This window comes from Rhinolophus ferrumequinum, chromosome 26, assembly GCF_004115265.2.
Source record: "Rhinolophus ferrumequinum isolate MPI-CBG mRhiFer1 chromosome 26, mRhiFer1_v1.p, whole genome shotgun sequence".
NCBI lineage: Eukaryota > Metazoa > Chordata > Mammalia > Chiroptera > Rhinolophidae > Rhinolophus > Rhinolophus ferrumequinum.
This window is the reverse complement of record NC_046309.1, coordinates 3,850,970-3,876,839: the sequence shown is the minus strand read 5'-3', so window position 1 is coordinate 3,876,839 and position 25,870 is coordinate 3,850,970. Positions and strand designations below refer to the sequence as shown.

The window sequence follows — 25,870 nt, the reverse complement described above, 5'->3', positions numbered from 1 at the left end:
CCTTCCTAAGGAAAAAAGGAAAAGGCCCGGGCTCTGCTCAGAGCAGCAGAGCTGAAGTGAGGCCGATATGGGCAACTTAAAGAGCGTGGGCCAGGAGCCGGGGCCGCCCTGCGGCCTGGGGCTGGGGCTGGGCCTTGGGCTGTGCGGAAAGCAGGCCCCAGCTACCCCGTCGTCTGAGCCCAGCCGCACGCCAGCACCTGTACCCCCGCCTGCGCCAGACCACAGGTGAGGGCCACAGGGGCTAGGAGCAAGTGACAAAAGGGCGGGTGTCCAGGCCTGAAGGCCGGGGTTTGAAAGGGCTGGCGCCTGCAGCCCAGCCAGGAGGGCCATATCGCCAACGCAAAAGTGCTGTCAGGGGGACTCAGACGAGAGACCAGGATCAGGGCCAGCAGGCAGAAGGTGAAAGTCGGAGGGAAGGGTACCAACTTACCAGGTTTGAATCGCCAGGGTTTGAATGCTGCTGTGCTGCCAAGAGCTGTCTGACTTTGAGCAAGTTACTTAACCTCTCTGAGCCTTCATTTATCTAAAATAGGGATATAATGTACTTGCTATAGTTTTAAGTTTCTAGCTCATGGCAAGTGTTCCACAAACAGTGATGATTATTTAACAGAAGAAAGGAGCAGGGGGATAGTTATAGGACAGCCAGAACACAGGACTCATGGAAAAAGGAGAGCTGAGGCAGGAGACGCAGGCCCTTGGGGAGGGAGGCTGAGAAGACAGAGCAGTTAGGCCATTTTCCCCATGCTCCAAGCCCCTCCCCCTAGTAACTATCAACCCCAAGACTGACTGGGCAGCCCCAGCCCCCCAAAGCAGCCTCCCTGGGGCAGAAGCTCCTGAAGAGAGGAAGGCCGAGGTGGTAGCCAGGTGGGGTGGCAGACGGAGCACGGTGCTGGGGCTCCAGGCAGCTCTGTGGGAAGGGCTGCACACAGGCGCACCCGGCCCTGTGTCCCTCCCTTCCTCCCCGAGGCTGGCCTGGTGGCTCTGGGAGGAAGTGATAAGGCCTCCGAGGCTTCCCTTCACACGACGGGCCCCCGTCAGGAGGGGTGTAAGCGGGGAGGGAAATCTGGGCTGACGAGTCCCTGCTGGGCTTCCCTGAACTCTGCTCGGTCCTCTACCCCCTGACGGTAGGGCTCATCACAATTTCAAGGGGTTGGACACCCCGTGTCCAGAGGCGATGTGAGCCCTGCATGGGGATGAGAACCCAGCCCTGGGCCAGGGCCTCAGGGGCTCAGCGCCACGGCCCCGGCAACCCCGGGTCTGGCTGAGCATCAGGAGGCCGTGGAAGGAGTCAGGCAGGCCTGGGTATGGAAGGGACCAGCTCTGCCCGTGTGGTCCTTGGCAAGATACCTAACTTCTCTGAGCCTCAGGTCCCTCCTCTGTCAATGGGATACAAATATTGCCTCCCTCCCAAGGTTGTTATGGGGTGAGAAAATATCAAAGAAAGCATATGGCAAGCAACAACAAAATCATTGGGATTATGATTGCTGTCAGAGGGGTCTCTGGGGTACACCCAAAAGGAAACACACTCGACCCCCATGACCCCACCCTGGCTCCCCACAGCCCCCCGCTCACCCAGCCTCCGGAGGGGCCGAAGTTCCCTCGTGTGAAGAACTGGGAGGTGGGGAGCATCACGTATGACACCCTGAGTGCCCAGGCACAACAGGTAAGGCAGGAGTCCCCCATCCCAAATCGGGGTCAGGAGGGCGAGACCGGGAAGAACCAGAGGAGCTAAGGGACATGCAGGGGACGCTGGTGACTCTCAACCTCCAGCCCTTGCCCCAAGCCCTGCTGGAGTCTTGCACTAACGCAGCCCAACCTCACCCCATTTCCAGTCTCAGCCCCAGCACTGAACCCTCACCTCCCCAGGCCCACCCTCCCTCTGCACCCCTACCCTGGCCCCTGCACCCTGACCTGGCCCTGACATTTGTGCTCCCTGCTTTCTCCACCTCTGCCCCCCACCTCGATCTAGGACGGACCCTGCACCCCAAGACGCTGCCTGGGCTCCCTGGTATTTCCACGGAAACTGCAGAGCCGGCCCTCCAAGGGCCCTCCACCCCCTGAGCAGCTGCTGAGCCAGGCCAAGGACTTTATCAACCAGTACTACAGCTCCATCAAGAGGTGTGACCCTGACCTGACACCCACAGCCACCCCCCCAGTCCTTCCCCAGGATCCACTCCCAGCCGCCATCCTGATACCACCCACACGGGGCCTGAGCTCAGCACCTACTGGCCTCCCCCCAATAGCCACAGGGAGCCTGGGAGCCCTCTGTAACCCACAAGACTTCCTTCTGCTGCCTTCTCCTCTACAGGAGCGGCTCCCAGGCCCACGAGCAGCGGCTTCAGGAGGTAGAAGCCGAGGTGGCAGCCACAGGCACCTACCAGCTCCGGGAGAGCGAGCTGGTGTTCGGAGCCAAGCAGGCCTGGCGCAACGCTCCCCGCTGCGTGGGCCGGATCCAGTGGGGGAAGCTGCAGGTATGGCTGGCTAGCAGGCAGCAGGATGGGAACTGGGGGACACGAAAGAGGAGAGGAGAGGACAGGTGTGGGCAGCTCCTGAGGCTTCCCTGGGGGGTCCCGAGCAATGGGGAGATCCCTGCCCGTTTCTGTAGAGACTGGCCCCCTGGGAGCCCTCTCCCAGTAGCTGACACCTGGTTGTTAAGCCCCATAGCAGTGCCTTACCAGAGAAACACCCAGACATACCAGGTCGGTGAGAACAGCTGAGCAGTGATCCTTGGGGGTCAAAAGCAACAGAAGCTGCCTTCTGGAAAAGGCCCCTGTCTGCTTCCTCATGTGGGCTTTACTTGCCCAGTCCGGGCCCTTCACCCCAAACACACTGCTCCCTCCATGCCCTGCCACGTGACTCAAAGCCAGCCTGCACTACTAGAACAGACTGGCACTAAGAGAAACAAGTTGACCCACAACGGAACTAAATCTGTGACCTTGGCCTCCTTACTGTAACTGGCCACCAAAGAATTTAGGATAAAGCCACATGCTCAGTAAATCCCAAAGGAGTCAAATAAGAACCATCCGGTGTGACACCCGCATAGCGCTCTAAGTTGTTCAAAGTGCTACCTCAACTTTGAACCCATCCGAGCTTCCATATTTGACCCCCTCACTGTTACATCCCTCCTTGGCCCCAGGCCAGACGCTGCCACCTCCTGCCCTGTGACTAACACAAGTCTCCTCCTCCCTCAGACAGGAAAGGGACCTCCCAGCCTCCTGCTGGGGCCTCCACTCAGCCAGTCAAGATGTCTTTCCTAGCATCAAAATGCCAGGATGGGCAGAGTCCCTGGTGGCCATCTAGTACAGCCACCCTTCCTTCCCATCATCAATGTGCTTGAGGAGCGTCAGGTGACTGGCTCAGTCGCCTGCTTTTGCTTACGCACAGTGGCTAATAGGGAACTCACACCCACGTCTCCTCATCAGTCCGTGCCCTTCCTCAGTCTACGGGAATGGGCAGTGACTGTACCAGGTATCGAGTGGCTTCTGCAGGGATGGAGATAAGAAGCAGAGCAGGCTATCCGGGTGTGCGGAGTACAGGGCAGGAAGGGTACGAATGGTCAGGGAGGCTCCCCAGAGGAGAAAGAACCATAGCTCTCACACTGAGTGACACCCCAGCCATCGAAGGCTGCAGACGAGGTTGCTACTCCTTCCGCCATTTCCTTACCTTCTCCTGGAGCTGGCCTCAAGTCCCTGTCTCCCTCCCGTCCCCTCACCTCGGCTGGCTCAGGTGTTTGATGCCCGGGATTGCAGCTCTGCCCAGGAGATGTTCACCTACATCTGTAGCCACGTCAAGTATGCCACCAACCGGGGCAACCTTCGGTGAGTGTCCCCAACCCGCCACACCCACTTCTCCTCCTGACCGCAGAGGAGTTGGGGCTCTGACCAGCTCTCGTCCCATGCCAGCTCAGCCATCACAGTGTTCCCCCAGCGCGTCCCGGGCCGTGGAGACTTCCGAATCTGGAACAGCCAACTTGTGCGCTACGCGGGCTACAGGCAGCAGGACGGCTCAGTGCGGGGGGACCCAGCCAACGTGGAGATCACCGAGGTGGGCACAGGGAGGCGGAGAAGGGGGAAGCCAGCAGTGAGGGCTCTGGGGTGAAGCAGGGGGGCCAAAGAAGAGTCACTGAAGCAGGGACAGGGGACCCTGACTGAGATGAAGGATGGGAAATGCCAAGAAGGGGGTCCCTGGGTGGGCATGGAGATCCAGCCACCCGGGGATCCGTGAGGTGAAGGGCGGTTGATGGCTAAAGAAGGAGTCGCTGAGGAGGGCACGACGCTGGGCCGGACCTGACTCTGGCCCTGCTCCCTGCAGCTCTGCACCCAGCACGGCTGGACCCCAGGAAATGGCCGCTTCGACGTGCTGCCCTTGCTGCTCCAGGCCCCAGATGAGCCCCCAGAACTCTTCACTCTGCCCTCCGAGCTCGTCCTCGAGGTGCCCCTGGAGCACCCCACGTGAGCACGACAGGGACTGGGTCAGGTGGAGGAGGGGGCTGCCTAGGGGGTGGCCAGGCAGGCAAGTCTCCCCAGGCGCCTGACCCCGGCGCCCACCCACGCCCCCAGGCTGGAGTGGTTCGCGGCGCTGGGCCTGCGCTGGTACGCCCTCCCGGCCGTGTCCAACATGCTGCTGGAAATCGGGGGCCTGGAGTTCCCCGCGGCCCCTTTCAGCGGCTGGTACATGAGCTCGGAGATCGGCACGCGCAACCTGTGTGACCCGCACCGCTACAACATCCTGGAGGTGAGCGCCCGAGGGTGGGCCCCGGGGGCAGGGGCTGCAGGTTTTGACTCACAAATACATCTACACAACGCCAGCCAGGGCAGAGTCTGAGCATAGGGCCAAGGCTCCCTCCTAAGCTAGAATTAGGCTGGGCGTGCGTGCATGCGTGCGTGCGAGCAACTGCAAGGGTCGATTGGGGGATCCTGCCTATAGGTGGACCTTGCGCAGCTCAACCCCACCTTGTTCAAGGGTCAAAAGTATGTAGTTATTTTTCTGGAGATGGGATCTATAGATCTTTCGCTTTCATCAGATTCTCACAGCTGACCTTGACCCCCAAAAATGTTAAGACCCATTTTAGAGATGGGAAATGGAGGCCCAGGGCTGAGAAATGACTGAGAAGTGTCCCTTTCTGCTCTGTGGTGCGCTTGCCGGCAAGAACCTGAACCAGCCCCAAACTAGGCCGTCAGGCCTCCCGGAGTCCACGCCCCCGCCCTCGCTCCCTCCACTCACAAGTTTGAGACAAAGATGCTCTCCGTCCACTCCCCACCACCCAGCCCCTACCAACGCCATGCACCCCTGCTCCTAGGACGTGGCTGTCTGCATGGACCTAGATACCCGGACCACCTCATCCCTGTGGAAAGACAAGGCAGCGGTGGAAATCAACTTGGCTGTCCTGCACAGTTACCAGGTCCGCAGGCCCAGACTGGCCAGGAGGGCAAGGGCTGGGGCTGGAAGCAAGGAGGCTCTTATGAACCGGGGCAGGAGTGAGCCGGCGGGCGGGAAGGAGTTCCACAGTCTAAGTGTTACGGGGGCCCGTGGGCCTGCAGTTCTGGGGACACAGCACGTACTGTTCCAGGTACTGCTGACGCATGCGCGCTCAGTAATTCCGGTTCCCAGGGCACACTGGGGATTGAAGTTTGCGGGACGCACTGGAGTCTAGAAACTCTAGTTCCAGGATCAAGGGCGTGCCGAGCATTGTAGTTTGGGGAAAATAGTGCCTGCTGAATACTTGTCTGGGGTGTCAAGGTTTAAGATACGAGGTTGGGGGCAAGGCATACAAATAGCGGAGTTTGAAGCTGCTTTGCATATTGAGCTTTGAGCATGACCATGCATGCTTCAGTCAGGGGTGATGCTGCACAGTATGTTAGATTTGGGGTGACCCAGGGCACAGTAGGGTTTGGGGTGACAACTGGTGGGGCCTGCAGGCTGAGTCTAAGCCCCTCCCCTCCCTCCCTCACCCCAGCTGGCCAAAGTGACCATTGTGGACCACCACGCTGCTACATCCTCCTTCATGAAGCACCTGGAGAACGAGCAGAAGGCGAGGGGGGGCTGCCCTGCCGATTGGGCCTGGATCGTGCCCCCGATCTCGGGCAGCCTCACCCCTGTCTTCCATCAGGAGATGGTCAACTATTTCCTGTCCCCTGCCTTCCGCTACCAGGTGCCCACCCCACTGGCTTTGCCCAATGGGGCCAGCTCTAACAAAGCAGGCCCCAGGGGCCTCCAAACTTCTATTTTCTTGACTCACCTCCCCCTTCCACTCCCCTCACTCCCCTGCAGCCAGACCCCTGGAAGGGGAGCGCAGCCAAGGGTGCTGGCATCACCAGGAAGAAGACCTTTAAGGAAGTGGCCAAGTAGGTACCTAGGCGTGCTGCCATTTCCCCCACCCTGGGGGGGCGGGGACCAGCCGCAGCAGTGGTCTGGGCACCAGCCCTCCACACCCACCACTCAGCGCCCCAAGACCTTGCTTGGACTGTGCACTTGGGGAGGCCCAGCTCCATGTGCTGGGACCCCCTTCACCCCACCCTTTCCCACAGTGCAGTGAAGATTTCTGCCTCACTCATGGGCACTGTGATGGCCAAGCGAGTGAAAGCGACAATCCTGTATGGCTCCGAGACCGGCCGGGCCCAGAGCTACGCACAGCAGCTGGGGAGGCTCTTCCGGAAGGCTTTCGACCCTCGGGTAGGGCTGAGCCCAAGAGAGCAGGGATCTGGAAAGAGGGGGTCCGCCAGCATCCTCAGATGCGGCCTGGAAGACAGGAGAGGTTCACAAGTCAAGGCCCACGAGGACTCCAGGGATCCACAGGGAGTCAGAGCGAGACGGGGCCCCCGGGAGGGCCAGAGTGAGAAGGATGGGGCATCAGGACGTCTGTCTTCTCCTCACCCCCAGGTCCTGTGCATGGATGAGTATGACGTGGTGTCCCTCGAGCACGAGACGCTGGTGTTGGTGGTGACCAGCACATTTGGGAATGGGGATCCCCCAGAGAACGGAGAGGTGAGGCCTGCAAGAAAGGGGCCACTGGGAATGAGGGGAGACTGCACTGGAGTGGCTGGGCAGGACCCCCGCTCCCCAGTGGAAAGTGGAGACGCCCGGAGAGTCCCCCGGACTGTGACCTGCACAAGCCACACTCCAGGCCCACCCACGGGCTGCCCCCGACACACACATTGCGTAACTGTGTCCCCACGTCATTTCCATTATCAGTGCAAGTGTTTATCACGCTGAAGGCACTTTCTGTTAGACTGCTCTTGGACATTGACAAATGAGAAAAACAGGAATACTCCACTTCATATGCAATTTCAGCTTTTTCTGCTTAACAAAAGAAAAGAGCCCTGCTCCAATCTCAGCAGAGAGTAGGTCACTTCACTTTCTGAACAAACCTTAAACAAACTAGAGTACCACCACTCATTTGAATGGTCGCTTGATTGTTGACCATTCTCTTTCAAGCTTCTCGGTCTCCATTCATTTCTGGTGCCTTTCTGCCGACAGGCTTCTCAGTGGTAAATGCCTTCTTAACACCTACAGTGGAAACTCTGACCTAAGACTTCCGCCCTGCCTTGCTGGCCCTTCCAGCCCTCATTCTGATCTGCCTTTGAAAGAAAAATGGAATCACTAGCTTTTGTTTGCTATAAAAGTATTTATAGCTATGTGACCCACCACTCTATGAAGATCTAGAACATTTCCATCACCCCCGAAAGTTCCCTTGTCGATTCCCCCAGTCAACCCCCTTCCCAAGCTCCCCACCAGAAGCGCCACCATTCTGACTCCTTTGTGGCTTCTTTCGCTCAGCTCGGCCTGCTTTCAAGGCTCATCTTGCAGTTGGGTGACACAGTTGCGCGTTCCCCACGGCTGTGCAGCCTTGCTGTGTGAATACACCCAGTGTGTTTCTCCACTATCCTGTGGACACACACTTGGGCCGGTTCCAGTGCTTGGCTCTTATGAATAAAGCTGTTATGAACATTCTTGTGCAAGGCCTTTGTGGGCTTATGTTTTCATTTCTCTTGGAAAAATACCCAGGAGTGGAATTGCTGGGTCATCGGGTAGATGTATGTTTAACTTTGTTTTTTTAACTACTGAACAGCCAAATGGATTGAACTGCTCCCTTCAGTTCTGTGCATTTCAATGTATGTAAAGTTTACCTCAAATTTTAAAAAATGGTGCAAACCTAGGTGTGTACCCCACAGGAAATGGGTATATTGGTCCCATTTTTACTTTTTTAAAAAACTATAAATCCAGATATGTGTGTAAGTATGGCGGACAAGAGCTGGCGTGTCAAACAATTATCAATAGTGCCCACGCCTTGCGGAGTAAGACTGGAGGGAAGACAGGGGCAGATTTTTTCTTTTATTACTTTACACGCTTCTGGAATGTTTTCAAAAAGCCAATAACTCTTTTGAAAATTTCAAAACTAATTAAAAGTTACAAATCACAGTAAGGGCCAGCCCGGTCCAGTTTTCACCTTCTGTATTGTTTGAAATAAAACAACACTAACCGTGATGCCAACACTTCCCCCCCTACCCCCCACCCCTGCAGAGCTTCGCAGCGGCCCTGATGGAGATGTCTGGCCCCTACAACAGCTCCCCTCGGCCGGAGCAGCACAGGTGAGTGGGGTGGGAGCTTCAGGCAGATGGGGGCAGGGAGGCATTTGGAGACACAGAGGAAAGGAGGTCTGAAGAGTTCCCCCTCTGTGCCTCCAAAAGCTGGAGGACAGATGGAGCAGGCCTGGGCCTCACACAGCCTCGCACTGCCTCCTTCCTGCGACCTGCCCACACGCAGTCCCCAGGACTCTAAGAGGACGTGGCTTTCAGAGAGTGGAGGGAAGGAGAGCAGAGCCCAGTGGTCCAGAGAGCCCTAGGGTGCTGGCCCTAGGGCGCTGGCCCTCGGCTCCCGTCCCAAGTCTGCTGCAGAAAGCGAAGCCAAGCCCCAGGGCAGGGCCTTTTCTGTCCCCAGTGCAGAGACCCTAAAGCTGTCCCCTGCCTAGGTCTGCACCTGTGCCATGTCTCCAGTCCCCTGTGACCCCCTTGTCTTTGTCTTCTCTTGCCAGGAGTTACAAAATCCGCTTCAACAGTGTCTCTTGCTCAGACCCGCTGGTGTCCTCCTGGCGGCGGAAGAGAAAGGAGTCCAGTAATACAGACAGCGCGGGGGCACTGGGGACCCTCAGGTCTGGGGGCCTCTAAGGGGAGGCGCGCTGGAAGGGCGAGCCCCCTGGACACACATGGGCAGGGCGGGACAGGGATGGGCTTCTGTGACGGCTCCCTGCCCCCAGGTTCTGTGTGTTCGGGCTGGGTTCCCGGGCATACCCCCACTTCTGCGCTTTTGCTCGTGCGGTGGACACACGACTGGAAGAGCTGGGTGGGGAGCGGCTTCTGCAACTGGGCCAGGGTGATGAGCTGTGCGGTCAGGAGGAGTCCTTCCGTGGCTGGGCCAAGGCTGCCTTCCAGGTGACACCCTGGGCCTGTCCCGACATCCGATCCCCGCCACCCCTCGAACCCCAATTCTGACTCACTCCTGGACACCTCCCCATTGAGGCCTGCAATACTGAGACTGGGGGCCTCACTGCTGCCCCAATTCTGTTTGGTTTTCTGGTCCCTTCCTGTTCCTTCCAAAGTCCACCCTTATTTTGGCTCGGTCCTGACTAGTGGACAACAGGACCCTAACGACACAGGAGGGGCCGGACCCAGGCAGAAGAGAGCAGGCAGGACCCTGGCAGGCAGGAGCCTCAGTAGGTGCACAAAGGGAAGGAATGAGAGCAGGTGCCCCTGCCCAGGGCGGGCAGGATGGAGGGAGAGGGAAAGGATCAAGAAAAAGCTAGACAGAGCTGGAGCTGACGCCAGCACAGAAACTCCAGGAAATCAGAAGCCAGACAGGCTTGGACTGGAGGGGGTCCTGGGCCAGGAGAATGCAAGGAGGGGCAGGTCCCAGGGCTGTGACTTTCTCAGCCTGGACTTCCTCCAGAGGCAGCTCTGCCTGGTCTGGGGATTGTGCCTGAACCTGAAGGGGGCTCCCCTCCAGGGCTCCCAGGATTGAGCTCAGCAGGTCTGGACTGATGGAGAGGACGAGGGCATCCTCAGAAGTGGGCTGGGGAGGCCACCTGGCACAGGTGGAGGGTTTGCTGGGGAGAATGTCAAGCTGGACAAACAGGCCCAGACTGGGAGGAGAGGCAGGAATAGAAAACAAGGCGAAAGAATCCAGACAAAGGGAAGCAACCGGAAGTTAGGAGTGGGACAAGAGGGAAGGGGCACAACATGAAGTTTAGGAATGTCCTCTAGAGGCACAGGGTCAGCTGGAGGGAACATCCAACTGGAAGCAGGAAGGCTCTGAGCTAACTAGGGTGGTAGCAGTGAGAGGAGGAAGGAAGGGAGGGGGCCAAGGAAGGAAGGAAGAGATATAAGACTTTGTACACACAAAAGAAAGATTAACAGGACTGGTGATACGGGGTGGCAGGAGAGGGAGCAACCCAACGTGGATGAGCCCCAGATTGCAAGCCAGGGACTTGCCAAGCAGTTTGCCAGACTTGTGCCTGAGCAGAAACAAATAAAACACGCACCTTCCCAGGGCCCGGCCCCAGGGGCCCCCTCCAGCCCTTTGTGAGCAGTACAGGGGAGGACAGACCTGCCGGAGACCCCTCCATGGCCCCACTCCATAAAGCTCTTAGGAGCTTTATATAAAGTATCTCATTTCATCTTCACGGGAACCTAATGAGATGGAAAGATGTGAGATGTAAAGTAAGGCAGTTTACTGCAAGTGTAGAAGTCAGAATTTGAATGCAGATCTGAACACAGACAACAAGAGATGCATTCGCTGGGTGCTACCATGTGCCAAGCACTGTGATCCCTGGCACACGAGACCAACACACCAGATTAAGTAACTAATGGGTGTGACACAAATATGTGCAGAGAGATAGCTAGCACAGCGGCCGAGGCATGACTTGGGCTGAAGAACGAGGTGCCACAGCCTCAACCCGTTTCAATGCCATTCTCCCTCCTGCCACTCTGGCTGCCAATCCCACAGTTGTCCTTGAGCCTCAGATGGAACTCACAACCCCATGAATGGAAGGTGGCAACTGGGGACCCAACAGACCCAGCTCCACCTCTCACATCAGGCGCCTGAGCTCCTCTGCCCTCTCCTCCTTGCTCCTCAGGCCTCCTGTGAGACCTTCTGTGTGGGAGAGGATGCTAAGGCCGCCGCCCGGGACATATTCAGCCCCAAACGGAGCTGGAAGCGCCAGAGGTACCGGCTGAGTGTTCAGGCTGAGGGCCTCCAGCTGCTGACAGGTGTGGCCCTGACCTCCCCCCGGCCCTGATGGACCTCTGGACTCCCCAGGGTCCCAGGACTAACCTGCAGGCACAGCAGCCTCCCTGCCTTAGGCTCAGCCTCGTCTGCCCCCTCCCCAGGCCTGATCCACGTGCACAGACGGAAGATGTTCCAAGCCACAGTCCTCTCAGTGGAAAACCTGCAAAGCAGCAAGTCCACGTGAGGAAGACATCCCCCACCTGTCCCTGTCCCTCCGCCTCCCACAATCTGCCTCCTGCCCCCTGTAACTGCCCTCTGTCCCCACCCCCAGCCGGGCCACGATCCTGGTACGCCTGGACACTGGAGGCCAGGAGGGGCTCCAGTACCAGCCCGGGGACCACATCGGCGTCTGCCCGCCCAATCGGCCAGGCCTCGTGGAGGCGCTGCTGAGCCGTGTGGAGGACCCGCCACCACCGGGCGAGCCTGTGGCAGTGGAGCAGCTGGAGAAGGGCAGCCCTGGTGAGAAGGCACGGTCTGAGAGCCTGCTCCTCCCCGTGCCCCAGGGTCCCCTGGGTTCAGCACCTGGCAGAGCGTTGCTATATATCTGCTCACTGCTGGCTGTGCCACCTCCTGCCAGGCTGGCCTTGTTGCTGGACAGTCCACAGAGCACGGCTCCTTTCCCGGAACCTATCCCCACACCCCCCCAAAAGTCTGTCTCCTCGCGCTGGCAACCTAACCTGCTCAGTAGCTGGCATGCGGTCTACCTTCTGCCACACCAGTGCCTGGGAAGGAAATAAATTGGGTGGGAGAGAGGAAGAGAGGCAAAGACCAAGCCAATCCAGGCAGGGGCCCCCAAACAAATGCATGAGGGCTGCCCAGACAAGCCCAGCACAGCTGTTCAAGGGCAAGGTCACCAAACAGCATGGTCAGTCCCCATGTACCCCACCAAGAAGCAATTATCACCTCCCAGACAATGCAGTTCTGGCTTGGCCCCTTCCTCAGAGCTCCCCTGTGCCCCACCCCCAGGCGGCCCTCCCCCAGGCTGGGTGCGGGACCCCCGGCTACCCCCGTGCACGCTGCGCCAAGCTCTCACCTTCTTCCTGGACATCACTTCCACGCCCAGCCCTCGACTCCTTCGACTGCTCAGCACCCTGGCTGAAGAGCCCAGTGAACAGCAGGAGCTGGAGACCCTCAGCCAGGTTGGGGGGCACCCCAGAGAGGAGCAGGGGCTAGTGAGGCGGGAAGAGCTGGGAGGAAGGGAGCCCACCTGGCTAACAGGTACTGGGGCTCTAAGACCCAGCTCAGTTACTAATTCATCTCAGAATTCTCAAGGTCCTAAAGCGCTGGGCACAGAGAAGGTGCTGGACAAACATTCGTTGGCCTGAACCGGGGAGAAGGCTAGGCTCGGGAGGGGTCAAGAAGGGAGATCAGCAGGGAGAGCTAGATGTTCCAAGCCCACTGCACCCTGTCCCCACCAGGACCCCCGGCGCTACGAGGAGTGGAAGTGGTTCCGGTGCCCCACGCTGCTGGAGGTACTGGAACAGTTTCCCTCGGTGGCACTGCCTGCCCCCCTGCTCCTCACCCAGCTGCCCCTGCTGCAGCCTCGGTACTACTCAGTCAGCTCAGCACCCAGCGCCCGCCCAGGAGAGATCCACCTCACAGTGGCCGTGCTGGCATACAGGACCCAGGGTGAGGCTGGGGAGGCGGCCAGGGCCAGGGCCACACCGTGACCCCCAACAGGCTGCTCACTGGCTCCCCTCCGCCCCAACTAGATGGGCTAGGGCCCCTGCACTACGGAGTCTGCTCCACGTGGCTGAGCCAACTCAAAGCTGGAGACCCTGTCCCCTGCTTCATCAGGGGGTAAGTGAGCACTGTGGGGGCCGAGGGGAAAGGGGCACTAAGAAGAGAGTGTCTGTCCAAGCAGGAGTGGAGAAAGTGCCCCACAGAGGGCTGGGACAGCTGGAGAGCTGTGTGGGGGTTACACAGGGCGAGGGGGGAGCTTTGGCGAGGGGGCAGGGAAGACTCACTTAACACGTCAAGGATGGTGAGTCCAAGCTAAGGCGCTTTGGAACTTAGGCTCCGCTTTGGGCCTTTAACCAATTTGGACGTAGGGTCCTGCCCTGAAACTGCAGCTCCCAGGGGCAGGGCTGGGGTTCAACCAGCAGGCCCTGTTGCTTTTAGAAGATGTACTGTGTCCCTTGCTACATCCTTGGAGTCAGTCTGATATTGGGAGGCATGGCACCTGGGAACGGTGCCCACTCAAGAATAAGTCCCTACTCAGTCCAGGGAGAACTGGTTAGGTCACTAAAGGATCAATGAGGACTCTCAGGACATCCTTCCCTCATGCTGTGTTCAGAAGTCGCCCCATCCAGCAGCCAGGAGTCAAAAGTCCCCGGTGGGTATGTGAAGAGTTTGCAGGATGGAACCAGCTAGGCCCACTGACCCAAACTCATCCAGGAGGCTAAATTACAAATTCAGTAGCAATCTACTGAATACAAACCAAATACCAATATTGAGGATACAGTTTAAAATTAACACACTCAGTGAACTCATTATGAACCACGAGACTGTCCCTTCCCTTCCCTTCCCTTCTCCTAGTTTCTAAATCTCCTAAACTGAGACATCAAAATATTCTTCAATTCAAATTTGAACTGTATTTCCTGTGTCCCAACTTCTAGAAACCACAGATCCAGGGAGCTTCTGCCAGCTAGCAGAGTTCTTTTAATAAACACATCGTGTTTACTATGAACTAGACACTGTTGTAAGCACTTGACAAGTATTAACTCAATTATCAACAGAAGCTGAGCTCTCCGCTCTCCACCCCGCCAAAGGCTCATTAAGAAGGGGGAGCTGGGAAGTGAAGGGAGCCTAACGGAATGTCTCTCTGCTAGGGCTCCCTCCTTCCGGCTGCCACCTGACCCCAACTTGCCCTGCATCTTGGTGGGCCCAGGCACTGGCATAGCCCCCTTCCGGGGATTTTGGCAGGAGCGGCTGCACGACATTGAGAGCAAAGGTGAGGCTGGGGGCCAAGAGCAGGAAGGACTGGAAGGCAGGAAGTAGTCACCCAATCTAGGGACAAAGGGTGGGGCTGGAATGCAGGAACCAGGTAGGAAAGAGGGCAAGAAATGGGCCGCAAAGATGAAAAGAAGCTTATTACACCACGAGGAGGGGAGGGTCTAGATGCCAGGGCAGTGCCCCGTTGGTCTGGCTTCCTGGTGCTGGCACATAGTGTTGGAGTGGATAAAGGACAAAAGGAACCGGAAGTCTGGAGAGGATGGGGCTGGGACTCAGGAGACAGAAATTCCCCAGGCAGACGCTGGACTGTGACGGGAGCTCACCTAGGTGTGTCCAAGACCCAAGGAAGCTACAAAGGGTGCCCAGGGCAACTGGTAAATCAAAAGAAGGAGACTGTGAGTGAGAGAAAGGTAGGAAGTGTGGGAGCTGAAGGTGTGGGAGAAAATGGGGTTGGAGCAAGGAAGGGACTAGATAGAGCCCCAGAACTATAGTGTTAGACGGTGCAAAGCACATGGAACTCTGAGTCAGAAGCCCCACGTTCTAGCGCCACCCGAGGAAAGGCACCACCTGTGAGCTTGGCATCCAGCTCAGGCAGGGTCTTTGAAAAGTGGGTCCTGCACTGCACTATCCTAGAGGCCAAACAGCTGAAAGGTGTGGGCTGTGCGCCTAGGCGAAAGCAGCCAATGGGAGGTGTCGCTAGGGCTGCGCCCCGACAGAGGGGGCTCTCCCAAGCCACAGTGCTGCTTGCAGGGTTGCAGCCCGCCCCCATGACCTTGGTGTTCGGCTGCCGATGCTCCCAGCTGGACCACCTCTACCGCGACGAGGTGCAGGATGCCCAGCAGCGCGGGGTGTTTGGCCGCGTCCTCACTGCCTTCTCCCGGGAACCCAACAGCCCCAAGGTGCGGGACTCTGAGGGCGCAAGGGTACCCAGCAGCTAGGGACGCGGGGAGGACCGATGCGCGCTCCCGCGGGGAGGACAAGCCCAGGCCAAGCCCCGCCCCCTCCAATACACACACCCCGCCCCGCCCCTCAGCTTCCAGACACAGCAGTCCCCGCCCCCACTCTGCCCACAGCGAGCCCAAAGCCCCTTTTGGTCTCACGCTCTCACCCAAGCCCCGCCCCGGTTTCACTACACCTCTGTAGACGCCATCCCAGCTCACTTAGGCCCCATCAGGCCCGCAGTAAATCTTTTCACCCCGGGACCTTCCCTCCCCTCCCGGCCTGTTCCCTGCTGGACCTGCCCCTAACTCCACCTCCCCTCAGACCTACGTGCAGGACATCCTGCGGACAGAGCTGGCCGCTGAGGTGCACCGCGTGCTGTGCCTCGAACGAGGCCACATGTTTGTCTGCGGCGATGTCACTATGGCAACCAGCGTCCTGCAGACAGTGCAGCGCATACTGGCGACAGAGGGCGACATGGAGCTGGACGAGGCCGGCGACGTCATCGGCGTGCTGCGGGTGCCAAGGGGCAGGACCATTCCGGGGCGGGACCCGGCCAGGGCCTGGGCGGGGCGTAGTCCTAACAGGGGCGGAGCCAGAGGCGGGGCCCCGGCGGGGCGGAGTCCTGATAGGGGCGGAGCACGCTCCCGCGCGGATCTCCGACTCGGGTTCTGATCCGTTCTCTATCCCCGCAGGATCAGCAACGCTATCACGAGGACATTTTCGGGCTCACGCTACGCACCCAGGAGGTGACAAGCCGCATACGCACCCAGAGCTTTTCCTTGCAGGATCGGCGTCTACGGGGAGCAGTGCCCTGGGCGTTCGACACTCCCGGCCCAGACACCCCCGGCCCCTGAGAGCCCTCTTTCTCGCTTTCCATCCCAGTTCCCGGAGAGGGGCCGTCAGCCCTCCGCGGCGCTGCCGCTCTCCTGTCGGCCTGCCCAAGACCAGCCACCTCTCCCTCTCCTCCCGAGGTGCCTTCCCACGTCTGTCCAGAGTCTGCGGAGACTCTCCTAACCCCCAGGAATGAGCGAAACGTCTTTCTCTAGCCCTGGTTCCCTACCTGGCTCTCACTGAATGTGGAAGGCCGCTCCCAGCAGTGGTATTCCAGGGCCTGCTGTCACCCGCTCCGGGTTCTCGAGGTGAATTTTAGATTTGCCGTACCTCTCCCAGGAATATCTTATCTTAAAACTTAATCTCCAAATCATTGAAATATTTATTATTGAAGATTCACCATAAGAGACTGAACCAGATGTTATGGGAGCTGCTGAGATGCCTAACCCAGCCGGGCGGATTAAAATGATAGAATGATAAGCTCTGTCCTTTAACTTGTGCAGATGTGGGGGCGGCAATTCTTTGCCAGGGAGTCCTCCTCTACTGCTCCACTCGGACCCAGACAGTCACAGGCAGTTCTCCGGCGCTGCTCCCTTGCTCTTGACTGCCCTCCGCTGCCAGGAATGGGGGTGCCAGAGACCAAGGTCTCAAAGATGTGTGACGCAGCCATGAGCAATCTTTACTGCTTGTTTTAGACAGGATAAGGAGCCACACCCACTTCCTCAGACATCACACCGCTGTGGAACTCTGAGAACATCAGCCCTGGCTAGGCTTTCCACTCCCAAGTCCCCATGGCCCCCCTCCACAAATCCCATGGGAACCTGAAGAGCCACACGTGTCTCTTGGTCCCATCCCTCACTGTTTCCCTTTCACCTGGCTTGGCCTCTGCCTTGGCCTTGCCCCCACCTTGGGGATACTTGAGGACTTCTCCCCAGGCAACCACCCCAGGACAGCTAATTCGGGGTATGTACCCTTCTCCCCTCCATGGGGAGATTGTCTCTAAGACTTGTTTCCAGATGCCTTTGGCATCTCCTCTCCTACCCTTTCTGTGCTCTCTGGGGCGAGTTCATCAGTGACCCCCAAGTTCTGCCCAACTAAAGCATCTGTGGGGGGGGGGATCCCTAAAGAGAGCTCGGTGTGTTCTTCTACTCCACCTCGTCCGATCTCCTGTGGCTGGAGAAGCCAGGGAACCTGAGGGAGGAGAAGGCTCTTGGCAAGCAGTCCAGGGGGTTCGGTTCCAGAGATGATCACCCCCTCACCCTGAGTGCCCACCACTGTTCCCATCCCTCCAAGTCTGGCTCCACCCAATTTCCTATTCATCCTGCCCCCACCACAGTTGGACAATACTGACCCTGAGGAGCCCTTTCAGTCAGTGCTAGGGGCCTGGCCAGGCTCCTTCTGGGTGTCCGTGGTCTCCTGAAACGCTCCAGGGGGGAGAGTCTGGGTCCTCTGGGTTCTCCACTGCTGTCTGGGGCTGGAGGCAGGGCTGGAACCTAACGAGAAAAGCCGTCAGCGGGGCAGTCCCATGATGCCTGCTGTCTGCCCAGGGTCTGTCCGCTGCACACCCTGCTTGCCTCACCATCACTTGACCAGGATGGCTTCTCCTCATCAGGCGAGAGTGTCTGCGGGGGGCTGGCCCAGGGCCTGGGCAAGGAGGAAGCTGAGGCCTCGCCCCACAGTTCCTGCTGCTGCTGCTGATGGAGCTAAATGTAACAAAGAGGAATGAGGGCTCCCTCCTGCCCCACAGTGCAAGGCCCAGGCCCTGGGCTAGGTGCAGAGGGATTTGAAACCTCTTCCCCTAGCTCCTACTGGGTATTTTCTTACCTTCCCCAGCCTCCATTTTGTGCAGCTGCTCTACGCACATTTCTCTTTTTGGCACCCTCTACTCACCTGGTGCAGGTAGATGGCATGGAGACTCATCTCAGCAGAAGCAAGCTCTGGGAGCTGCGCCAGCTTCTGGCCCCTGGTTCCTCCTGGGGACACACAGCTGGAACAGATAGTGCAGTAGATCAAAGACATGCCCCTCCCCCGCACCCCATGAGGAGGGCCAGGCTTGACCTCCCCTTCCTATGCCCCCCCCAGTGCTCCTGAATCCTCCCCTGGAGGGTCAGCCTCACCACCCCTGCTCCCCTGCATTTCAGGCCCCCACCCCTTACCTGGGGTCCTGGGCAATTCGCGAAATGGAGGCCAGGAGGCTGGCAGTGGCTGCAGCTGGGCAGGGGGCTGTGGGGCTCAGGTCCCGTGGGGGCAGCAGGGGGTGCACCAAGAGGTTGGCCAGGACGGTCTCCGGCTGGGAGCAAGAGAAGAGGGGGTCAGAAGAGAGAACAGAAAGGGAGGGCGGAGGTCTCAGCAAGGTGGGAGAGCAGGCTGGACCAGTGAGTGAGCAGGTTAATATAAACGGTGAGGCAGAGGAGGAGAGGCGGAGTGGCAGGTGGTGAGGCCAGAAGGCAGGCCAGGCTGCGGCTCACCAGAGGGGAGGAAGAGTCGCTGAGCACCCCAGGGGTGGAGGGGCTGCGAACGGAGGTAGCGCCCCAGGTGGCTGCATCTTGTTGTACTCGGCCCCGAAGGTGCCCCAGGAACTTGGAGCTGTGCCCTGGGGGGCGCCATTGTGGGTGTACCAGGGAGAACCTCATCAGGGAGAGCTCAGTCTTTCCATCCTCTGCACGCTGAGATTGGGAGGCCTCTGTCTGGCCTGCTGAGAGCCACTGAGAGAAAAAAAGGAAAAGCTGTGGACACTGCTTTTATAGCTGCAGTGGAAGCCTCGTGGGGTAGGGGGACAGGAAACATTAGCTCCCGTTTCCAGGTGAAAAGAATGAAGGCTACGACGGGGATTTGCTCAAGATCACCCCAAAACAGCAGCAGAGCAAGACCTGGGTCCAGACCCAGCAATGGAAGAGAGGACGGGCTCATTGCTTTGCAAACCTGTGCCCACCAGACCCAGGGCTGGCCTGAGGCCTGGGTGGGGATGCCCGGACTCACTCCAGCCCCAACCGCTGGCCAGCTCATTTCTCTACCTCTCTGGCGGCCTTTACTCCCATTTACTGTCGCTAGGGTTGTACACACATCATGTCATGTAATCTTCACACAGCCCTGCTCATTGACTATGGTCATTGTCCTCATGTGACAGATGAGGACACTAAGAAACAGGGAAGGGAAGTGACTAGCTCAGGGTCACAGGTGGCAAGCGATGGAGCTGAGGAACAAACCGCTATCTGACCACCACCCCGCACACCCAGAGAAGGACTCTAACCTGAGGATGGCCGTGGCGCTTCACATCCATCAGGGCAAAGGAACAGATGTCACCAACCCCAGCCACATCCACAGTGAAATGATGAAAAAAGTCAATAATCTCCAGGGCACGAGGGCGAAACCAGAAGAGCAGAAACAGCGGGGTGAGGAGAGGGGAGAGAAGCTCCTCCAGGAGGGACACCTGGGAAAGCAGGGGTGAGGATGAGAAGAGGTTGCTGAGGCTGCCCACGATCGTGATGAGGACCAAGAGGCCCCCCAGGGACGCTGGCCAGGGCAGGAACGCTCATTCCCCGCACCCTGCATCCTGGGATAGCCAGTCCACGCCCTTTGCCAGGTGCCGCGGACTGCACAGCATCCCTCTGGAGCAGCACCCCTCGGGTCTCGACCCTCACCGCTCGGTATTGCAACAGCCGCGCCATCTGCCGGTAAGCGCTGGCCCTGCCGGCCGCGCCGGGCTCCTCCGGGAGGTAATGCATGTGAGCCAAAGCCGACTGCAGGAGGAGCTGCGGGGAGCGACCCTGGCACTGCTCGTCCGGAAGGAAAGACCTGGAGGGCGGGGTCGGGTGGGAAAGGGGCCTGCGGTTAGGAGGATGTGCGACTGGGAGGCAGGGCTGGGGGGCGCTGGCGGTGGGAGGGGTCGGGATCGCGGAGGGCTCCGCCCCAGGTCGGCGGAATCCCCGCTCCCCGCAACTTCCGCCGCACCTGGCCACAGTGACCGTCACCCCGAGCGCGGTCATGGCGGTCAGCACGTGCTCCACGGCGAGCACATCCTCGTCGTAGACGGTGAGAACGAGCAGCGCTGCGAAGAGCGCGCCGGCGAAGAAAACCAGCTGGCGGGCCAGCAGCGCCAGCAGGGGCGCGGGGGGCGCGGCGGCTCGCAGGAAGGCGGCCGCGGGGCGGTAGGCGCGGGCCAGGCGAGAGCGCAGCTCGTGTGGCAACTCGTTGAAATGGCGCAGCTGCAGGCGGGCCAGGCGGGACCAGCGGCGCGCCCCCAGCGCGCCAGGCTCTCGCCGCAGCAGCTCCGCGTGGCTGTAGAAGGCATGCAGCACCTGCCAAGCCAGCACCAGCGGGCTCAGCGCCAGGTTCACGGCGGCCAGCACCAGCACGGTGAGCCGCCAGCGCGCAGCCAGGGCGCCCCTCTGGTCGCTGCGCTTGTAGGCGTCGGGCAGTTCCCAGCCCCCGCGGAAGAGCGAGAAGGGCCCGCGGAACAGGAGCAGGTCGACGTTGAGGGCCAGGCCGCGGCTGAGGAAGGCCGCACAGCCTCCCCAGGGCAGCGCGCAACGGGCCGGCAGCAGGCCCTTGTTGGCCAGCGCCACCTGGTAGTTGGTGTAGCGCAGGATACGGTGGTGGACGTCCAGCTCCGTCAGCGGCCGCGGCTGCACGCACAGGCCCCCGCTCCTCTGCAACGCCAGGAGGCGCGACTGCACCTCGGCCCAGGGCACGGAGCTGAGCTCCTCCTGAGGACGAGGGACGGGTGAGGGCCAGCGACCTGCAGTCCTCTGCATGGCGATGTCCAAACTCACCATGTCGTGAGCCACATGCCTCAGCGCCCCCTTCCCACCGTCCTCACCAGTGTCCCTCAGGCGGGAAACCTGGCACTTCTGACTTCTGCCCTCCCCTAACTGGTTCGCTCACCAGGGACCTTCCTACTTCCTTTCACCCTCTTCTGAATTGTGTTGCTCTTGAGGCCATGAGTCACGTGCTCCCCAATGATACCTCATAAGTTCATCTCTTCAGGTATTTGACCTCAGCCCCTTAAGAGCAGGTTTTCCTCAGCGCCCTCCCCGTCCCAGCAGTCCGACACACAGAAGACACTGAACATGTTCCGGAAGCCTCACGCCTCACGTCTCAGCATGCTTTCAGATCCCCAGCCCCATCCCACTCCATCAGCACAGTAACCTTCCCAAGACACCGGCTGTGTCCACGTGTGGGGTGCAGATCTCTCTTGGAGCGCCTCTGCAAACCTCATTTTAGCCCAGTTTCACCCAGCTGCCCCAGGCCAGCCTGTCCAGTCCATCCCAGGGGCTCCCCTTCCCCTGGAAGTAACAGGGAAGGAGGGGAAAGAAGGGAGGAGAAAGAGAAGGGTGAGCAGCCTCCTGGAGGATCAGTGGTCTCACCCCTGCCTCTGCCCTGGCCCTCCTGGTACTCCTTGGACTATGCCTAGTGCTTCCCTACTCAGGGGGGCTTTCTAGAACCCCCCATTGGCTGTGCAGGAGGGCATGCAGAAGGCTCTAGACCTCTGAGGGGAGCAAGGGAAGCCAGCTGCAGAAGGTAGCCTTTGAGTAGTGCCTTCAAGGAAGAACTGAGGTACAGAGCAAGGAGTGTGAGCAAGACAGGGAGGGAAGAAAGGGCAAAGCGGGACGGGGAGGAAGAGTGAAGTCACCCCATGCAGTGGGTGACTGCAATAGGGGGTGAGGCCACAAAGGAGAGTAGTGTCACCCGACAGGGCCTGAACACTCAGGTGCAGGCCGGTGGGTAAATCTCAGTGCTGCCCACAGAAGCTACCCGCTTCCCGCATAGGGGCTTGGACTGCCTCCCTGCCTCCTGTCCTTCCCTGCCCCACCCCAATTCCTCCTGTTCTATAAAGCCAGATGACCGGCCCTCCTCCAAACACCATCAGCATGTGACTATAAGTCATCTTTTATAACCCATCTAAATCAACTAAGCTCCACTAGGGTGAGGACCGTGTTTTATAAATGGGGAGTAACGTTATTTGGGGTCTAGGGTAGGTGTCAATGAGGCCTTCTGCCTGCTTTTCAGTGGGCCCCTCTGTCTGTACAGCCCCCACTCCGGCCCTGTCCTCTGCCCCCGCACATGGCACCCCTCCACCCAAACACGCCCACCCCGCTCACCGGGGGGATGTGCAGGGCCTCCCTGTAAAACACCTGGATGTCCCAGTAGCTGAAGAGGTTGCAGACTGAGCGAAGCAGCTGGACCAGCCAGAAGGCCGCAGCCAGGATGAGAAGGAAGACCAGCAGGGGGCTGGAGCGGATCCTGGGGGTGGGAGGACATAGCGCCAGAAATGGAACCCTCTAGAAAGGGAGATGAGACTGGGAGAGCAACGGGAAGGGCATGGAGGGCATCTAGCAAGACCATTGTTTCTCAAAAGATGGGTCCTGGGGGTCCCCGAAACCGTTGCAAATGTCTGCATGGTCAAAACTTTTTTCAGATAATACTAATATTTTCTGCCATTGTCATTCTCTCTCATTCTCTCACGAGTGTACAGTGGAGTTTTCCAGAGGCTACGTGACGTCACATTGACAGCCAGTGGAAGATGTGCTTATGCATTCTTAAAGTTTTAAAGCTGTCCTCAATTTTACCCTCTAGTAAGGTACATACAGATATGAGTCTCATGAATAAAAGCTCGTGGGGTTCTCCATCAATTTTAAGTATATACAGGTGTCCTGAGACCCAAACTTTGGAGAACCAATGATCCAGCCTGAGGGACAAAGTGAGGGGGAGTGGCCTCTGGTCTGCTGTCTGCCCCACCCACTCCTCCCACTGGTTGTCACTCACTGCTGGGCGCAGTGGGATGAAGGTAGGATGGCATCCGACAAGGTCACTTTGCTGTGAGGCAGCCCAGGTCTTGTCCGGTTATTTGGTTGGTTGGCAAAGAGAACATTGTAATCCACGCAGCGAAGGAGGAAGGTCGTTAAGGTGACGATGAAAACAAATTGTCTGGAAGAGCAGGGAATGCAGTGATCAGGCCTGAGGGGTGGGTGGGCCTCGGCCCAGCCTCCAGGGCAGTGTGGGTCTTCCTGCCCACACAGCTGGGCCCCTGGGCTGCTTGGGGCGGCCCTGGGTGGACTTGAAGTAGCAGGCCCTGCAGGGACAAGCAACTCACCCCAGTTGGAAGACATCCTCCAGCAGGATACAGGCAAAGCCATTCCTCTGGTGATAGCCGTAGATGTAGCCAGCGTGTCAAGAAATAAGCCTGAGGCATAATGGCCTTTCCTGAGTACTCCTCCCCCTCACTGCCCCAACAAGTCCCTCAACCTACTGAACCCTCAGAGTCCCCCTGCCAAGAATGGCGCCAGTGCCAAGGAGCCCTCCCCTGCCACCGCTGCCAGGCCCAGCACAAAGGATATCTTGGTGAAGAAGCTGTCCAGGTTCTGGATGTGGTGCCAAGAGCCTGGGCACAGAGAGGAGAGCGCTGGGACTCGGCTCTCATCTGAGGGAGCTCTCCCCGCTCTCACCCTGCTGCCTCAACCCCCAGGCCCTCGCACTCCCCTCCCCCCACAGTCCCACTGCCACACGCTCACCTCTGAGCCCTTCAGGCACATGAAGCAGGGGCTGCTGTTCCTCCCCCTGGAGGGGTGAATCTTGGGAGCCCTCAGGGTCACAGTCCTCCAGCCGTTCATAATCCTGCTCGGGAATTAGAGGGCCTATCCGCAGCCCAGGACTGCCCTGGGGGCATCGGCACGAAGCAGGGGGAGTCACCGAGGCCAAGGGTGGGGTGGAATGGGAACCCCAGGAGGGGGGAGCAGAGATGGGTGTCATCACGCGCCCTACATGTGTTGCGGGGGTGGCTAGGCTGGGGAGGGCACTGTGGCGAGGCTGAGAAGCCCCTGGGGCCTGCACAGCTGAGCAGGGGCGCCCTGGGGCTGGAGGAGGAACTGAGGAAGGCGCACTTCTTGTGTGAGGCGCAGCGGACAGAGAGAAGATGGAGACCCTCCCTCCCCCAGACCCCCGACATGGAGGAGCAGGAAGAGGAGGCAGTGGCATGGGGAGGAGGGGCACTGATGCCGGCCCCAGGTCTCCCCACTGCCCCAGCCGACCCCGGCTCCCCCCCCAGCCCATTCTCCTCACCATCAGGCTGGTGGCTTCTCCTGAAATTTCTGAAAGATGGGAGCTGCTGCTGTTTCCACAGAGGTCTGGGGAGCTGAGCAGGGACTTCAACAGGACGGTGACAACAACAGCAGTGACTCACTTGGGGCAGGCCCCAGGCGTCCCAGCTCACAGCCACCTGTCTAAAGCATCACACCCCTTTCCAGGGCAACCTTCAGCCAAAGCTGTCAGGGCCCCACCTCTGTGCCTGGGAGGGGTGTTAGGTGGAGAGGCAGAGGCTGAAGGAGACCAGAGGGGACACCTCTCGTCCCATCTTCAGACTTCAAGTGGATTTAAAGGGGATGCCAGAGAGTAGCAGCCAAAATTAACAAAAGCAAAAGGAACACCTTATCAAAGGATTATAAGTCTATGGAGCCAAGATATTAAACCTCTGATTTCTTAAAATCTTGTCTTCTCTCTCTACACACACACACAGTGACCAACAGAGAAATGCTTTGTGACCAAAAGAAGGAAGGAAGGAAGGAAGGAAGGAAGGAAGGAAGGAAGGAAGGAAGGAAGGAAGAAAGAAAGAAAGAAAGAAAGAAAGAAAGAAGGAAAGAAAGAAAGAAAGAAAAAGGAAAGAAAAGGCTACTATTTTGTTTGTGACAATAACAGCAAGGGAAGAGGGGAGACTGCCTGACTTTGCAGCTGCCAGGTTGGGGAGAGGAAGAAAGGGAAGAAAGGAGAGGAAGCTCTCTTAGATGTGAGAAGCAGGTCTTGGAGTTTACAGTAGAAAAGTGGGGCTCCTTGGAAGTTCCATTATGTATACCTCATCATCCTCTTGACCACGGAAACCCTGTCCCCCAAGACCTGATCTAGTTTCTGGGGCCCTTGAACCAGCAGCGGGCAGCCGGGGGTCCAGGATTTGGAAGGATAATTTGGGTACTCAGGGATGAGCTCATTGAGTTCCTTGTTGCCACCTCAGCGAGGAGGAGGAAGAGGCCCAGGCAGCTGGTCTGGTGGCTTGTCCAACGCCATTCTTGAAGCCCTGAATCACCAGGTTTCCTACTGAAGTCCATGCCTGGGGTGCTGACTCAGCCACTGAGATGCCCGGCCTCCAGGGCTTAGGCCCAAGGGTTGATGTAGGGGCGTCTCCATGAACTAAAGAGAGAAACAGAGTGCTTCCCAGATTGTTCACTGGAGGATTATGGAGGCAATCAATCATAAAACTGCCCCCAAAATTTGAGTCCAGATATGCCTGATTCTCCTTCTGTGCCTCCTTCCTGGGAGGGGAACTGTCATCCTAGGTCAGGATTTGCGTAATTTTATCCCTGATCAGGAGGCAGAGCTATAACAAGATTCACCTCTTCTAGAGGTGCCATCCTAGTGCCCCAGAGGGAATCCCATATTGTAGAAGGGCTAGGAATTTCCCATGCTCTCTCTGAGACTTCTGTCAAGATGGGTTATGTGGGGTTTTGTCTGGTCTCTCCTCAACCTCATTCACCTCAATATCCCACCGTTCACATCTGGATCCCTCACATACACCCTCTCCAGACACCCAGCCCAACCTCAAACTACTCCTAGCACATTTTCCTACCTTGTTCCACCCCAGATTCATCCATGTACAGCTTCCTCACCACCCCTGGTTCAAATCCATTTATTATAAAGGGCACTTTTTTCCTGCCAGGCATTTGGAGGGGCAGGAGGAATAGATGAACAAGACAGAGCCACTACCCAAAAGAAGTCACAGCCCAGTGGGGGAGGCAGCAACGCAAACAAATAATTACACGGAAGAAATAAATAAGCCCTAAACAGAGGTTCAAGAGCTGTGTGGTGGGAGCCTCAG

The 25,870-nt window shown here is 58.5% G+C and overlaps 2 protein-coding genes and 1 long non-coding RNA gene across 6 annotated transcripts; 1 reads left to right on the top strand and 2 right to left on the bottom strand.

The window, feature by feature from the left end:
* The first annotated feature begins 22 nt into the window (after positions 1–22).
* On the top strand, positions 23–16,237 carry NOS3 (nitric oxide synthase 3). The gene is made up of 26 exons (XM_033099105.1): positions 23–225; positions 1,561–1,663; positions 1,970–2,118; positions 2,309–2,471; positions 3,727–3,818; positions 3,903–4,044; positions 4,312–4,451; positions 4,560–4,734; positions 5,300–5,401; positions 5,957–6,151; positions 6,271–6,344; positions 6,528–6,672; positions 6,880–6,984; positions 8,521–8,588; positions 9,032–9,148; positions 9,254–9,428; positions 11,129–11,261; positions 11,382–11,460; positions 11,552–11,739; positions 12,247–12,419; positions 12,699–12,909; positions 12,993–13,080; positions 14,112–14,233; positions 14,986–15,134; positions 15,499–15,693; positions 15,870–16,237. Exons 1-26 carry the CDS (start codon positions 68–70, stop codon positions 16,029–16,031), a joined length of 3,603 nt encoding a protein of 1,200 aa, XP_032954996.1. The 5' UTR covers positions 23–67; the 3' UTR covers positions 16,032–16,237.
* LOC117018218 (uncharacterized) lies at positions 11,325–15,597 on the bottom strand. The gene is made up of 3 exons (XR_004422188.1): positions 15,505–15,597; positions 11,958–12,002; positions 11,325–11,440 (listed from the first exon to the last, which is right to left on the bottom strand). It is a non-coding gene; the product is annotated as an uncharacterized LOC117018218 (long non-coding RNA).
* Positions 16,238–16,372: 135 nt separating the features above from the next.
* On the bottom strand, positions 16,373–24,424 carry ATG9B (autophagy related 9B). 4 transcript variants are annotated; one of them, XM_033099103.1, is made up of 14 exons: positions 24,067–24,423; positions 23,520–23,873; positions 23,346–23,389; positions 23,102–23,166; positions 22,774–22,935; positions 22,110–22,251; positions 19,960–20,714; positions 19,650–19,803; positions 19,259–19,438; positions 18,477–18,713; positions 18,165–18,298; positions 17,899–17,995; positions 17,360–17,501; positions 16,373–17,199 (listed from the first exon to the last, which is right to left on the bottom strand). In XM_033099103.1, the coding sequence occupies exons 2-14, from the start codon at positions 23,755–23,757 to the stop codon at positions 17,078–17,080; spliced, it is 2,472 nt and encodes an 823-aa protein (XP_032954994.1). In that variant the 5' UTR covers positions 23,758–23,873; positions 24,067–24,423; the 3' UTR covers positions 16,373–17,077. The 4 variants fall into 4 exon arrangements, with proteins under 4 accessions (XP_032954994.1, XP_032954995.1, XP_032954992.1 ...); XM_033099104.1 differs by having other exon boundaries at positions 23,520–23,664; XM_033099102.1 differs by adding an exon at positions 17,588–17,711 and having other exon boundaries at positions 17,062–17,199; positions 23,520–24,424.
* Between the last annotated feature and the right edge of the window lie 1,446 nt (positions 24,425–25,870).